The sequence below is a fragment of the Coregonus lavaretus genome (genome assembly GCF_964263955.1).
Source record: "Coregonus lavaretus genome assembly, chromosome: 1".
NCBI lineage: Eukaryota > Metazoa > Chordata > Actinopteri > Salmoniformes > Salmonidae > Coregonus > Coregonus lavaretus.
The window spans coordinates 2,078,935-2,095,045 of record NC_139988.1 but is presented as its reverse complement, the minus strand read 5'-3'; the positions used below and the strand labels follow the sequence as shown (position 1 = coordinate 2,095,045).

The window sequence follows — 16,111 nt, the reverse complement described above, 5'->3', positions numbered from 1 at the left end:
AAGGCTACCTCAGGGTTCCACAAAGGTTAAATGCATTTCTGACCGCCGGTAGGTGGCACTGTTGCAATGTTCACCAGAAGCCCCGAGGTGTGCAAACGGATGGAGATTGGAGAGCGCAATAGCCCCTATCTATCTGTGTGTGTTCAAATGATGTAATGCAACCGCATATGTGTGGGTGAGACGGGAGAGGGACCATGTTATTTTTCTCCGTGGTTAAACTGGATTTACAGTTCCGGGCTCGCGCTGTCCCCAATTGAGTGGCCTTATCATGTACGGCGATGGAGAGGGCACAGTTTGGGACAGAGTCGGACGCCCCCGACGCGACTGCATGTGCTACCTCGGACCCCCGACTACTTTGATGCCCATGTAAGAATTATGATGAAGTTCTCAGTAGACTAGACTGTTCCAAAATTAGATAGGCTACATTGCATAGGAGCCTATAGAGTCAGTAAGTGCGTAGACAACTGTTGTTGGAAAATTAACTTCATGCGTCCATGCGTAAAAGCAGTTGCGGATAAAATAACCTTTGATAAAATTGCCTAAATCAGAAACAAGCTAATTAGTCTAAGTCTACGCTGAATGTTTACCTTCTGTTCAATTTTGACTGTTAATTGTTTGTTTATCTCACGGACTGTGTGTTTTATCTACGGACGGTGTGTTTTATGTTACCTGCAACTGCATTACCTGCAGTGAAAAAAATCGATTCCAGGCCGTAGGATAAAATGTCGATTTTTACAAATTATATTCCTATATATGAAAGCTACAGTAACACATTTGTATCCAAACAGTTGTTTTATAAATGGAATTAAGACTATATGACTGTAAGCATCAATGGTCCAGCTGACGACTGAGCTGATGAAAGGCGAAAGTGAAGCTATCAGATCAACAGAAACGAATGATTCATGTTGACAAGGTGTTCTGTTTCACGAGTGGTGTTCATGTCATGCGAGTCCCTGAACCGCAGCATAATAGCCTACCGTTTAAACAGTCACCAATTAGCCTATAACAGATTGACACGGAGCAATACTTCAGTGGACACTAGACGTAATTAACGACGCGCATTCCCTTAATGATCAGATCGGATAGGCTACTATTCCCTCAACTCCGATTTCACAGCGTAGGCTAGTCTTATAACGCCTCACCATGGCTGGGAGCAGCAGGGAAAAAATGAAATGCTACCATATACTAGTATAATCGCGTTTATTTATTTTTTGCCCTGTGCCATTGGATAATATTATCCAGAGAGGGAGAGATGCCTAGGCCTACTGCGCGCACTTGCGCACGCCTCTAGAGTGTCACAAATGCTTTGTCCTCGTCCTTCCAAATCGCGTTTAATCGATTTATTCATTAGTTACCAAAGTAGGCTATCTTCACTTTCTCGATTTAGTAAGGATTGCACAGTGCGTGAATATACAGTACACAGCACATCACTGTGGTAGCCCAGTCACTTTCGCTTAGCGTCTCTCTCCATCTCTGTCCTCACTAGCACAGGGCCAGTGAAGGATGATGATTTCCCGCTCTATGGGCTCCCAGCAGCACGCGTGTGGCTTCCACCAGTGTTGAAGGGAAACTAAACCAGGTCTTAACGTTAGTGCTTGACTGAGGTGAAATTGGCCGTGGTGAATCATGTTTTATCTTGTCCCGTCGACCACGGCCCCTCCGTCCGCACGCATTCGAAATCTCGCAATCCGCTTGGTCTGAACCGGCCTATTCTGCCCAAAGGTCACCTCACCTCGCGGTTCCCGAACCTCTTCTAACCGCCTCTCATGTCATACTCTTTCTGCAGCGGGATGCGGAAGACTCCCGATGTGAGTCCCAGACGGCTTTCGGACATCAGCCCCCAACTGAGACAACTGAAGTATCTGGTGGTGGACGAGTCCATCAAAGAGGACACTTTAAAATCGTCCCGTTCCTTTGAGGACATTAACAGCGCGTCGATAGAGGAGAGGATCTTGAGGATCACAGGATACTATGGCTATCAACCTTGGAATGCTGTCTACACCAAAAGTGAGTTGACGAGTTTGGCATTTTTTTTACCCTTAGCTGCCTACCTGTGACTGTTACATAAATTATGATGTATAGAGTTTGTGTGATTTAAACTTTTAGTGGGAATTTAGAAGTCGTGAATTATGGGCTATATATATTTGACCTAACTGTAGGGCCAATATCCATAACAGTCCAGACTAAATGTGGAAGATACTGAGAAACACGGGAAGAGAAATAGCCTTAGTTTGAATTAGTTTGAACTATAAAAGTTGAGACAAAACATAAGAAATGTTGTGTGCGTGTGTGTGCATGTGCGTGTTTGCGTGTGTGCTGTGTGTGTGTGTGTGTGTGTGGGTGTGTGTGTCCCGCCTCTTTCAAGATAATTAGCTGCATCAGTTGCTACCAAACAGCAATTAGCCTGTGAATTACAGTGCTTGGTGTTTTGTTATGCATTAATCACCTAATTATATATACACAGATTTTGCAGTGGGGGTGAGAGTTGGGGTAAAGCAGCCCTGTTGTTTCAGCTGAATCATGTAAAAATAATCACACAAACATGACATACACACACACACACACACACACACACACGCACGCACACACACACACGCACGCACGCACGCACGCACACACACGCACACGCACACGCACACGCACACACACACACACACACACACTGTAGTGCCCAGAATTTAAACAATGAGTGAATATAGACAGGGAAGTCAAGAACATCTTAATTTACTGTAGGCACCAGCATTAATGTAATTATTCAGGTAAGGAAGAGAGGGTAAAAAAACAATACTTTAATTGCAATTGCTTAGGAATTGACTTTTAATTCTGCAGACTTTTTTTCAATGCATATAAAGCAGCAGATCTGTAAGCTAAAGTTCCAGTGTGGTGCCAAACATATACAGTAAGTTACGCTTGATGATGATGATGTTGATGATGATCACGATGATGTGTGTGTGTGTGTGTGTGTGTTTTTGGACCCCTTGGGATAAGCGGCATGCAGTGGGTGTGTATGTGGGAGCAAACTGTAAACACCCAAACAGATGCTGTCATCGTCTTGCCTTGTTGGGTTTTCTCTGTGTGATGTCCTAGTTGCTATAGCTAGTTCCTATACAGACAGCAAAAACAAAGCACACACACACAGAGAAAGAGAGAGGGATATGGAGGTGTAAAAAAACTAACAGGATTTTCCATGGCATGGAGAAAACATTTCATTTCGATCTCGTTCACATGCCCAATGAGCCTGAGTAGTGTTTCATGACGAAAACAAAAATGTATTTTTAAGAAGAAAGAGGAGGAGTTAAAATGAGGCTTTAGATGATTATAATCATCTTCAAAGATTATGTGAGCCAGTCATTCACTGACACCCATTTCTCTGCCTTTACTGTTCTTTGGAAAGCATTTTCTAAAAGCTTTAGCCACCCCAGCCTTTTCCAATATTCCCTGTGTTTTGTTATTTTGGGAAGAGATCGGCTTACATTTGTTTTTGCCAAAGCCACACTGCTGTTGTTTTCTTGCTGTAATTTACTTGTGCTATCATCACAAACACAGCATCTCACGGCCCAACGGCCCCTATTTCCTATGGGCCCTGGTCATAAGTAGCACTGTATAGGGAATAGGATGCCTCCACCAGCCGTGAAATTAGACTGGTTTCTATTTCAGCTCAGTGGTTCGGTCATCACACACACACTAACACACATGCACACACACACACACACACACACACACACACACACACACACACACACACACACACACACACACACACACACACACACACACACACACACACACACACACACACACACACACACACACACACACACACACACAGTCTGATATAAGTTTAGCCTCCGCTTTTACTGTACGTGCTGAACAGCAGTGATTGAAACTGGTGGACAGAGACACAGTCTTTAGCTTCCTGGTTGCATGGTCCAACATCTACACTGAGATGGTCACGTCCCATCCTCACTAGTATTTACAGTAACTAGCCTTGTCTGAGCCGCAACTGCCCATATGGTAGGAGCCTATCTCCTGTTTCTGTAGCGTTGTGCACCCCCAGGACCGGACACTAGTATTTATCACGCTCTCCGTAGCCGATGTGAGTAAGACCTTTAAACAGGTCGACATTCACAAGGCCGCGGGGCCAGACGGATTACCAGGACGTGTACTCAGAGCATGCGTGGACCAACTGGCAAGTGTCTTCACTGACATTTTCAAACTCTCCCTGACCGAGTCTGTAATACCTACATGTTTCAAGCAGACCACCATAGTCCCTGTGCCCAAGAAAGCGAAGTTAACCTGCCTAAATAACTACCGCCCCGTAGCAGTCAAGTCCGTAGCCATGAAGTGCTTTGAAAGGCTGGTCATGGCTCACATCAACACCATTATCCCAGAAACCCTAGACCCACTCCAATTTGCATACCGCCCCAACAGATCCACAGATGATGCAATCTCAATCGCACTCCACACTGCCCTTTCCCACCTGGACAAAAGGAACACCTACAGTGGGGAGAACAAGTATTTGATACACTGCCGATTTTGCAGGTTTTCCTACATACAAAGCATGTAGAGGTCTTTAATTTTTATCATAGGTACACTTCAACTGTGAGAGACAGAATCTAAAACAAAAATCCAGAAAATCACATTGTATGATTTTTAAGTAATTAATTTGCATTTTATTGCATGACATAAGTATTTGATACATCAGAAAAGCAGAACTTAATATTTGGTACAGAAACCTTTGTTTGCAATTACAGAGATCATACGTTTCCTGTAGGTCTTGACCAGGTTTGCATACACTGCAGCAGGGATTTTGGGCCACCCCTTCTCCAGATCCTTCAGGTTTCGGGGCTGTCGCTGGGCAATACGGACTTTCATCTCCCTCCAAAGATTTTCTATTGGGTTCAGGTCTGGAGACTGGCTAGGCCACTCCAGGACCTTGAGATGCTTCTTACGGAGCCACTCCTTAGTTGCCCTGGCTGTGTGTTTTGAGTCGTTGTCATGCTGGAAGACCCAGCCACGGCCCATCTTCAATGCTCTTACTGAGGGAAGGAGGTTGTTGGCCAAGATCTCGCGATACATGGCCCCATCCATCCTCCTCTCAATACGGTGCAGTCGTCCTGTCCCCTTTGCAGAAAAGCATCCCCAAAGAATGATGTTTCCACCTCCATGCTTCACGGTTGGGATGGTGTTCTTGGGGTTGTACTCATTCTTCTTCTTCCTCCAAACACGGCGAGTGGAGTTTAGACCAAAAAGCTCTATTTTTGTCTCATCAGACCACATGACCTTCTCCCATTCCTCCTCTGGATCATCCAGATGGTCATTGGCAAACTTCAGACGGGCCTGGACATGCGCTGGCTTGAGCAGGGGGACCTTGCGTGCGCTGCAGGATTTTAATCCATGACGGCGTAGTGTGTTACTAATGGTTTTCTTTGAGACTGTGGTCCCAGCTCTCTTCAGGTCATTGACCAGGTCCTGCCGTGTAGTTCTGGGCTGATCCCTCACCTTCCTCATGATCATTGATGCCCCACGAGGTGAGATCTTGCATGGAGCCCCAGACCGAGGGTGATTGACCGTCATCTTGAACTTCTTCCATTTTCTAATAATTGAGCCAACAGTTGATGCCTTCTCACCAAGCTGCTTGCCAATTGTCCTGTAGCCCATCCCAGCCTTGTGCAGGTCTAGAATTTTATCCCTGATGTCCTTACACAGCTCTCTGGTCTTGGCCATTGTGGAGAGGTTGGAGTCTGTTTGATTGAGTGTGTGGACAGGTGTCTTTTATACAGGTAACAAGTTCAAACAGGTGCAGTTAATACAGGTACTGAGTGGAGAACAGGAGGGCTTCTTAAAGAAAAACTAACAGGTCTGTGAGAGCCGGAATTCTTACTGGTTGGTAGGTGATCAAATACTTATGTCATGCAATAAAATGCAAATGAATTTCTTAAAAATCATACAATGTGATTTTCTGGATTTTTGTTTTAGATTCCATCTCTCACAGTTGAAGTGTACATATGATAAAAATTACAGACCTCTACATGCTTTGTAAGTAGGAAAACCTGCGAAATCGGCAGTGTATCAAATACTTGTTCTCCCCACTGTATGTGAGAGTGATATTCATTGACTACAGCTCAGCGTTCAACACCATAGTGCCCTCAAAGCTCATCACTAAGCTAAGGACCCTGGGACTAAACACCTCCCTCTGCAACTGGATCCTGGACTTCCTGACAGGCCGCCCCCAGGTGGTAAGGGTAGGCAACAACACATCTGCCACGCTGATCCTCAACACGGGGGCCCCTCAGGGGTGCGTGCTTAGTCCCCTCCTGTACTCCCTGTTCACCCACGACTGCGTTGCCAAGCACGACTCCAACACCATCATTACGTTTGCCGACAACACAACGTGGTAGGCCTGATCACCGACAACAATGAGACAGCCTACAGGGAGGAGGTCAGAGACCTGGCAGTGTGATGCCAGGACAACAACCTCTCCCTCAACGTGAGCAAGACAAAGGAGCTGATCGTGGACTACAGGAAAAGGAGGGCCGAACACGCCCCCATTCACATTGACAGGGCTGTAGTGGAGCGGGTCGAGAGTTTCAAGTTCCTTGGTGTCCACATCAACAACCAACTATCATGGTCCAAACACACCAAGAAAGTAATGAAGAGGGCACAACAACGCCTTTTCCCCCCTCAGGAGACTGAAAAGATTTGGCATGGGTCCCCAGATCCTCAAAAAGTTCTACAGCTGCATCATCGAGAGCATCCTGACTGGTTGCATCAGTGCCTGGTATGGCAACTGCTCGCCATCTGACTGTAAGGCACTACAGATGGTAGTGCGTACGGCCCAGTACATCACTGGGGCCAAGCTTCCTGCCATCCAGGACCTCTATACTAGGCGGTGTCAGAGGAAGGCCCAAAAAATTGTCAAAGACTCCAGTCACCCAAGTCATAGACTGTTCTCTCTGCTACCGCATAGCAAGCGGTACCGGAGTGCCAAGTCTAGGTCCAAAAGGCTCCTTAACAGCTTCTACCCACAAGCCATAAGACTGCTGAACAATTAATTAAATGGCCACCCTTTTTTTGTTTTTACACTGCTGCTACCCGCTGTCTATTATCTATGCATAGTCACTTTACCCCTACCTACATGTACAAATTACCTCGACTAACCTGTACCCCCGCACATTGACTCGGTACCGGTACCCCCTACTAGCCTAGCCTCGTTATTGTTATTTTATTGTGTTACTTTTTATTGTATTTTTTACTTCAGTTTATTTAGTAAATATTTTCTTAACTCTATTTCTTGAACTGCATTGTTGGTTAAGGGCTTGTAAGTAAGCATTTCACTGTAATGTCTACACCTGTTGTATTCGGCGCATTTGACAAATCACATTTGATTGGATTTGATTACCATTGTGTAAATATAGCTGGAGCTTTCAGAGACACACAGTGAGCTAGCTGGAGTAGTATGGAGCCATTGTGGATGGAACGTTGGACTGGGCCTGCCAACTGCCTGTTCTGTCATTGCAGTGCTCTGTTATCATACCACTGCCACTCTGTCTGCCTGGAACCCTTCATTATATGGGCCAGCAGGGAAGGATACCTTGTAAGGCGTTAACACCATAGACATTTATCTGTTGTTAACAATAGCACTCCTCCTTTCCCAACATACTCTTCTTTGTTTGGGCTAATGGCGGTTGGAAATACATCCATTCATAAATTAACAAATTAACAAATGAAGGAATTACTCTTATTTGACAATCTTAAAATGCATAGCGCTGTTTTAACTATGAGAAAACAACAAACCACACTTTACCATTGGGGGTAATGTCTGTATAATGTTGTTTTAACTATGAGGAAACAACAGAACGCACTTTACCATTGGGGGTAATGTCTTTATAATGTTGTTTTAACTATGAGAAAACAACAGAACACACTTTACCATTGGGGTAATGTCTGTATAATGTTGTTTTAACTATGAGAAAACAACAGAACACACGTTACCATTGGGGGTAATGTCTGTATAATGTTGTTTTAACTATGAGAAAACAACAGAACACACGTTACCATTGGGGGTAATGTCTGTATAATGTTGTTTTAACTATGAGAAAACAACAGAACACACGTTACCATTGGGGGTAATGTCTGTATAATGTTGTTTTAACTATGAGAAAACAACAGAACACACATTACCATCGGGGGTAATGTCTGTATAATGTTGTTTTAACTATGAGAAAACAACAGAACACACGTTACCATTGGGGGTAATGTCTGTATAATGTTGTTTTAACTATGAGAAAACAACAGAACACACGTTACCATTGGGGGTAATGTCTGTATAATGTTGTTTTAACTATGAGAAAACAACAGAACACACGTTACCATTGAGGGTAATGTCTGTATAATGTTGTTTTAACTATGAGAAAACAACAGAACACACTTTACCATTGGGGTTAATGTCTGTATAATGTTGTTTTAACTATGAGAAAACAACAGAACACACGTTACCATTGGGGGTAATGTCTGTATAATGGTAATAGATGGAGGAGACTAGACTATAATGGTGACTTCTGTTGACAGCTGAGTGATGTATTGAAGGGCTGTTAAGCTGGACAATGTGTTATGTTATGCTGGACTACTGTGTGTGTGTGTGTGTGCGTGAGTGTGCGGTTGTAAGTAAAACTGTGGCCAGGGCGTGTGACAGTGTGCATTACACAGGAAGGGAGATGGTTCTGCCCACTACAACTACAACAACAACTGGAACATCAACATCGGTGGCCTGCTGAGGCTGAAATGACATTTATCTGAATGATTTATCAAATAGGAAACAAAAAGAAATAGCCAGAACTGGGCCTGCTATGTTTCTACAGTGAGACAGGAACAGACTGTCTAATGAATCCTCACATAATCACATCAGATCAAAGTAAGTCAGCATGTCAGGATGTCGTACACCATATGGACACTTGACAGCCAGGCTTCCTTCTTGTTAATATAACCGTGTGTTACTGTGGGTTTTCACTGAATGTATGTACATGTACAGTACCAGTCAAAAGTTTGGACACACCTACTCATTCAAGGGTTTTTCTTTATTTTTACTATTTTATACATTGTAGAATAATATTGAAGACATCAAAACTATGAAATAACACATGTAGTAACCAAAAAGGTGTTAAACAAATCAAAATATATTTGAGATTTGAGATTCTTCAAATAGCCACCCTTTGCCTTGATGACAGCTTTGCACACTCTTGGCATTCTCTCAATCAGCTTCACCTGGAATGCTTTTCCGACAGTCTTGAAGGAGTTCCCACACATGCTTAGCATTTGTTGGCTGCTTTTCCTTCACTCTGCCATCCGACTCATCCCAAACCATCTCAATTGGGTTGAGGTCGGGGGATTGTGGAGGCCAAGTCATCTGATGCAGCACTCCATCACTCTCCTTCTTGGTAAAATAGCCCTTACACAGCCTGGAGGTGTGTTGGGTCATTGTCCTGTTGAAAAACAAATGATAGTTCCACTAAGCCCAAACCAGATGGGATGGCGTATCGCTGCAGAATGCTGTGGTAGCCATGCTGGTTAAGTGTGCCTTGAATTCTAAATAAATCACAGACAGTGTCACCAGCAAAGCACCCCCACACCATAACACCTCCTCCTCCATGCTTTACGGTGGGAACAACACATGCAGAGATCATCCGTTCACCCACACCACGTCTCACAAAGACACGGCGGTTGGAACCAAAAATCTTTTGTTGCATTACAACCTGTAATTTAAATGGATTTTTATTTGGATTTCATGTAATGGACATACACAAAATAGTCAAAATTGGTGAAGTGAAATGAAAAAAATAACTTGTTTCAAAACATTCTAAAAAATAAATAATGGAAAAGTGGTGCGTGCATATGTATTCACCCCCCTTTGCTATGAAGCCCCTAAATAAGATCAGGTGCAACCAATTACCTCCAGAAGTCACATAATTAGTTAAATAAAGTCCACCTGTGTGCAATCTAAGTGTCACATGATCTGTCACATGATCTCAGTATATACAGTGGGGAAAAAAGTATTTAGTCAGCGACCAATTGTGCAAGTTCTGCCACTTAAAAAGATGAGAGAGGCCTGTAATTTTCATCATAGGTACACGTCAACTATGACAGACAAAATGAGGAAAAAAAATCAAGAAAATCACATTGTAGGATTTTTAATGAATTTATTTGCAAATTATGGTGGAAAATAAGTATTTGGTCAATAACAAAAGTTTCTCAATACTTTGTTATATACCCTTTGTTGGCAATGACACAGGTCAAACGTTTTCTGTAAGTCTTCACAAGGTTTTCACATACTGTTGCTGGTATTTTGGCCCATTCCTCCATGCAGATCTCCTCTAGAGCAGTGATGTTTTGGGGCTGTCGCTGGGCAACACGGACGTTCAACTCCCTCCAAAGATTTTCTATGGGGTGGAGATCTGGAGACTGGCTAGGCCACTCCAGGACCTTGAAATGCTTCTTACGAAGCCACTCCTTCGTTGCCCAGACGGTGTGTTTGGGATCATTGTCATGCTGAAAGACCCAGCCACGTTTCATCTTCAATGCCCTTGCTGATGGAAGGAGGTTTTCACTCAAAATCTCACGATACATGGCCCCATTCATTCTTTCCTTTACACGGATCAGTCGTCCTGGTCCCTTTGCAGAAAAACATCGCCAAAGCATGATGTTTCCACCCCCATGCTTCACAGTAGGTATGGTGTTCTTTGGATGCAACTCAGCATTCTTTGTCCTCCAAACACGACGAGTTCAGTTTTTACCAAAATATTTTGGTTTCATCTGACCATATGACATTCTCCCAATCCTCTTCTGGATCATCCAAATGCACTCTAGCAAACTTCAGATGGGCCTGGACATGTACTGGCTTAAGCAGGGGGACACGTCTTGCACTGCAGGATTTGAGTCCCTGGCGGCGTAGTGTGTTACTGATGGTAGGCTTTGTTACTTTGGTCCCAGCTCTCTGCAGGTCATTCACTAGGTCCCCCCGTGTGGTTCTGGGATTTTTGCTCACCGTTCCTGTGATCATTTTGACCCCACGGGGTGAGATCTTGCATGGAGCCCCAGATCGAGGGAGATTATCAGTGGTCTTGTATGTCTTCCATTTCCTAATAATTGCTCCCACAGTTGATTTCTTCAAACCAAGCTGCTTACCTATTGCAGATTCAGTCTTCCCAGCCTGGTGCAGGTCTACAATTTTGTTTCTGGTGTCCTTTGACAGCTCTTTGTTCTTGGCCATAGTGGAGTTTGGAGTGTGACTGTTTGAGGTTGTGGACAGGTGTCTTTTATACTGATAACAAGTTCAAACAGGTGCCATTAATACAGGTAACGAGTGGAGGACAGAGGAGCCTCTTAAAGAAGAAGTTACAGGTCTGTGAGAGCCAGAAATCTTGCTTGTTTGTAGGTGACCAAATACTTATTTTCCACCATAATTTGCAAATAAATTCATTAAAAATCCTACAATGTGATTTTCTGGATTTTTTCTTCTCAATTTGTCTGTCATAGTTGACGTGTACCTATGATGAAAATTATAGGCCTCTCTCATCTTTTTAAGTGGGAGAACTTGCACAATTGGTGGCTGACTAAATACTTTTTTTCCCCACTGTATACACCTGTTCTGAAAGGCCCCAGAGTCTGCAACACCACTAAGCAAGGGGCACCACCAAGCAACCGGCACCATGAAGACCAAGGAGCTCTCCAAACAGGTCAGGGACAAAGTTGTGGAGAAGTACAGATCAGGGTTGGGTTATAAAAAAATATCAGAAACTTTGAACATCCCACGGAGCACCATTACATTTATTATAAAAAAATTGAAAAAATATAGCACCACAACAAACCTGCCAAGAGAGGGCCGCCCACCAAAACTCACGGACCAGGCAAGGAGGGCATTAATCAAAGAGGCAACAAAGAGACCAAAGATAACCCTGAAGGAGCTGCAAAGCTCCACAGCGGAGATTGGAGTATCTGTCCATAGGACCACTTTAAGCCGTACACTCCACAGAGCTGGGCTTTACGGAAGAGTGGCCAGAAAAAAGCCATTGCTTAAAGAAAAAAATAAGCAAACACGTTTGGTGTTTGCCAAAAGGCAAGTGGGAGACTCCCCAAACATATGGAAGAAGGTACTCTGGTCAGATGAGACAGTGAATAGTTAGGCACACTCAAGTTCTCTGTTTTTTTGTTTCACAATAAAAAATATTTTGCTTCTTCATGTTGTGTAAATCAAATGATACACACCCCCAAGAAATCTATTTTAATTCCAGGTTGTAAGGCAACAAAATAGGAAAGATGCCAAGGGGGTGAATACTTTCACAAGCCACTGTACATCCTGTATTCTATTCTATTCTATTCTATCTTAGTCTATGCCGCTCTGACATTGCTCGTCTGGGGGTGCAGGGCTCAGTGGTTGCAGTAGCATTGATTGTGTCGATGGACCCTGGGTGTCTGGGGGTGCAGGGCTCAGTGGTTGCAGTAGCATTGATTGTGTCGATGGACCCTGGGTGTCTGGGGGTGCAGGGCTCAGTGGTTGCAGTAGCATTGATTGTGTCGATGGACCCTGGGTGTCTGGGGGTGCAGGGCTCAGTGGTTGCAGTAGCATTGGTTGTGTCGATGGACCCTGGGTGTCTGGGGGTGCAGGGCTCTGAGATTGTGGCTTCACTATTCGAGCACGCAGCTTCCTCTGAGTCCGTAGGTTCAGGAATGTCCTCTGAAAAGTATGTTTGTTTGTATAATGTAAAGTTGAATACTCCGGCTAACGTCAAACATGTAGCCAAGTTCATGGATGTTTTATGACACGCTGAAGACATTGGTAGCTAGCTAGATAGTGATTTGGCTAAAAACAATGTATTACCGTGCTGATCATCGCTGCTCGGCGTCATCATGGCTTGAAATATGGCTGATATATATATGGCTGTCTGATCCTCTTTTGTTGTTGTGGTCTTTTATCTTTTTATATTCTTGTTTGAGTTTCTTAATTTTTTCCCGGCACTGTTTTATTGACCTCGGCTAATATATCCAATATTTTTTTGAAGACCTTTTCCTTCCTGGTGGAAGAATCCTGTAGAATCATGTTGGAGTCTGCCCAGATGCTCAAAGCGCTTGGACATCTCCAACTGACCATTATTCGTTTTTAGCTTAAGAGTTATTCGTTATTGTAGCTGTACCAAGTTCTATCCGTGGCTCGTGCATGAGTATTAACAACATATGAGAACAATCATTGAGTACTGCCATTTGTAACCCCACCCACCAGCCTACTTGGTTCGAGGTTAGTACCAGATATCAAACGAGGCTGAAATATCCCGCTTGGTTCCAGGAATCAAGCAGGCCATGGGCAAATGGAAATGAAATAGGAACCGTTTTATTCACGGCACGGCACGGCTCTGCAGTGGAAAAACGTCATGTACAGTACCTCTACTCCACTTCCTTATCTACTCTCTCTCTCTCTCTCTCTCTCTCTCTCTCTCTCTCTCTCTCTCTCTCTCTCTCTCTCTCTCTCTCTCTCTCTCTCTCTCTCTCTCTCACTCTCTCTCTCTCTCTCTCTCTCTCTCAATTCAATTCAATTCAATTTAAGGGCTTTATTGGCATGGGAAACGTATGTTAACATTGCCAAAGCAAGTGAAGTAGATAGTAAACAAAAGTGAAATAAACAATAAATATTAACTGTAAACATTACACTCAGAAGTTCCAAAAGAATAGACACTTCAAATGTCATATTATGTGTATATACAGTGTTGTAACAATGTGCAAATAGTTAAAGTACAAAAGGGAAAATAAATATACATAAATATGGGTTGTATTTACAATGGTGTTTGTTCTTCACTGGTTGCCCTTTTCTTGTGGCAACAGGTCACAAATCTTGCAGCTGTGATGGCACACTGTGGTTTTTCACCCAGTAGATAAGGGAGTCTTGAAATGAGAGGAGGAAATGATTAAAAAAAAATTGGGTTTGTTTTCGAATTCTTTGTGGATCGCTGTAATCTGAGGGAAATATGTGTCTCTAATATGGTCATACATTTGGCAGGAGGTTAGGAAGTGCAGCTCAGTTTCCACCTCATTTTGTGGGCAGTGTGCACATAGCCTGCCTTCTCTTGAGAGCCAGGTCTGCCTACGGCGGCCTTTCTCAATAGCAAGGCTATGCTCACTGAGTCTGTACATAGTCAAAGCTTTCCTTAAGTTTGGGTCAGTCACAGTGGTCAGGTATTCTGCCACTGTGTACTCTCTGTTTAGGGCCAAATAGCATTCTAGTTTTCTCTGTTTTTTTGTTTGTTCTTTCCAATGTGTCAAGTAATTCTCTTTTTGTTTTCTCATAATTTGGTTGGGTCTAATTGTGTTGTTGTTGTTGTTGTTGTCCTGGGGCTCTGTGGGGTCTGTTTGTGTTTGTGAACAGAGCCCCAGGACCAGCTTACTTAGGGGACTCTTCTCCAAGTTCATCTCTCTGTAGGTGATGGCTTTGTTATGGAAGGTTTGGGAATCGCTTCCTTTTAAGTGGTTATAGAATTTAATGGCTCTTTTCTGGATTTTGATAATTAGCGGGTATTGGCCTAATTCTGCTCTGCATGCATTATTTGGTGTTTTATGTTGTACATGGAGGATGTTTTTGCAGAATTCTGCATGCAGAATTTGGTGTTTGTCCCATTTTGTGAATTCTTGGTTGGTGAGCGGACCCCAGACCTCACAACCAGAAAGGGCAATGGGTTCTATAACTGATTTAAGTATTTTTAGCCAGATCCTAATTGGTATGTCAAATGTTATGTTCCTTTTGATGGCATAGAAGGCCCTTCTTGCCTTGTCTCTCAGATCGTTCACAGCTTTGTGGAAGTTACCTGTGGCGCTGATGTTTAGACCGAGGTATGTATAGTTTTTTGTGTGCTCTAGGGCAACGGTGTCTAGATAGAATTTGTATTTGTGGTCCTGGCAACTGGACCTTTTTTGGAACACCATTATTTTTGTCTTACTGAGATTTACTGTCAGGGCCGAGGTCTGACAGAATCTGTGCAGAAGATCTAGGTGCTGCTGTAGGCCCTCCTTGGTTGGTGACAGAAGCACCAGATCATCAGCAAACAGTAGACATTTGACTTCAGATTCTAGTAGGGTGAGGCCGGGTGCTGCAGACTGTTCTAGTGCCCTTGCCAATTAGTTTATATATATGTTGAAGAGGGTGGGGCTTAAACTGCATCCCTGTCTCACCCCCACGGCCCTGTGGAAAGAAATGTGTGTGTTTTTTGCCAATTTTAACCGCACTGGGGACTGGATGTGTACATGGATTTTATAATGTTGTATGTTTTTCCCCCAACCCTTCTTTCCATCAATTTGTATAGCAGACCCTCATGCCAAATTGAGTCTCTCTCTCTCTCTCTCTCTCTCTCTCTCTCTCTCTCTCTCTCTCTCTCTCTCTCTCTCTCTCTCTCTCTCTCTCTCTCTCACTCTCTCTCTCTCACTCTCTCTCGCTTTCACTCTCTATCTCTCTCTCTCTCTCTCTCTCTCTCTCTCTCTCTCTCTCTCTCTCTCTGTCTTTCTCTCTATTTCTCTTTCTTTCTCTCTCTTTCTTTCTCTCTCTCTTTCTTTCTCTCTCTCTCTTCCTCTCTCTCTCTTCCTCTCTCTCTCGCTCCTTTCCCTCTCCTCCTCTCCTTCTTTCTCTTTCGCTCTGTTGTCTCTTCTTCTCCTTAGCTGTCATAGAGCTGTAGTGGTTCCCAGCAGTGCAGGGATGTGAGATATGAAATGAGAGGAGGAAATGATATATTAGCCTATATTAGTAAAGCAATTTCGTTTCTTTCTGGTTGTATAGTGATTTAAAGGGATGAAGCATTGTAAGCTCAGTTATTAGGCTCAAGGTTTTATAGTAAAGTCATGAACTGTGATGCTGTCATGCTGAGGTAAAGGGTAAAAGTTGAAGGCTGTTATAACACTTTGTCTGGTTATTGTGACTGACTTTGAACAAAATAGTCCAATATGTCTAGTATTTCAAATTCAACTTGAATTATTTTCATTTCATGTGATGATGACTTCCTGTCAGAAAGTGGCACAGTTTGATGGTAATGGGTTATATACTCTCACATTTATCAGACACTTCCAGCTGCAGAGCTTCCTC

The 16,111-nt window shown here is 43.5% G+C and overlaps 1 protein-coding gene across 1 annotated transcript in view; it reads left to right on the top strand.

Annotated features, from left to right (window-relative positions):
• Nucleotides 1–268: 268 nt before the first annotated feature.
• The window catches only part of LOC311148946 (solute carrier family 35 member F3-like), a gene marked incomplete at both ends in the record, with an annotated part of 122,918 nt that continues 107,075 nt past the window's right edge, over nucleotides 269–16,111 (top strand). The window contains 2 exons of the mRNA XM_084185986.1: nucleotides 269–366; nucleotides 1,787–2,007. Coding sequence (XP_084042112.1) covers nucleotides 269–366; nucleotides 1,787–2,007 — 319 coding nt within the window. The remainder of the gene's footprint in view (nucleotides 367–1,786; nucleotides 2,008–16,111) is intronic.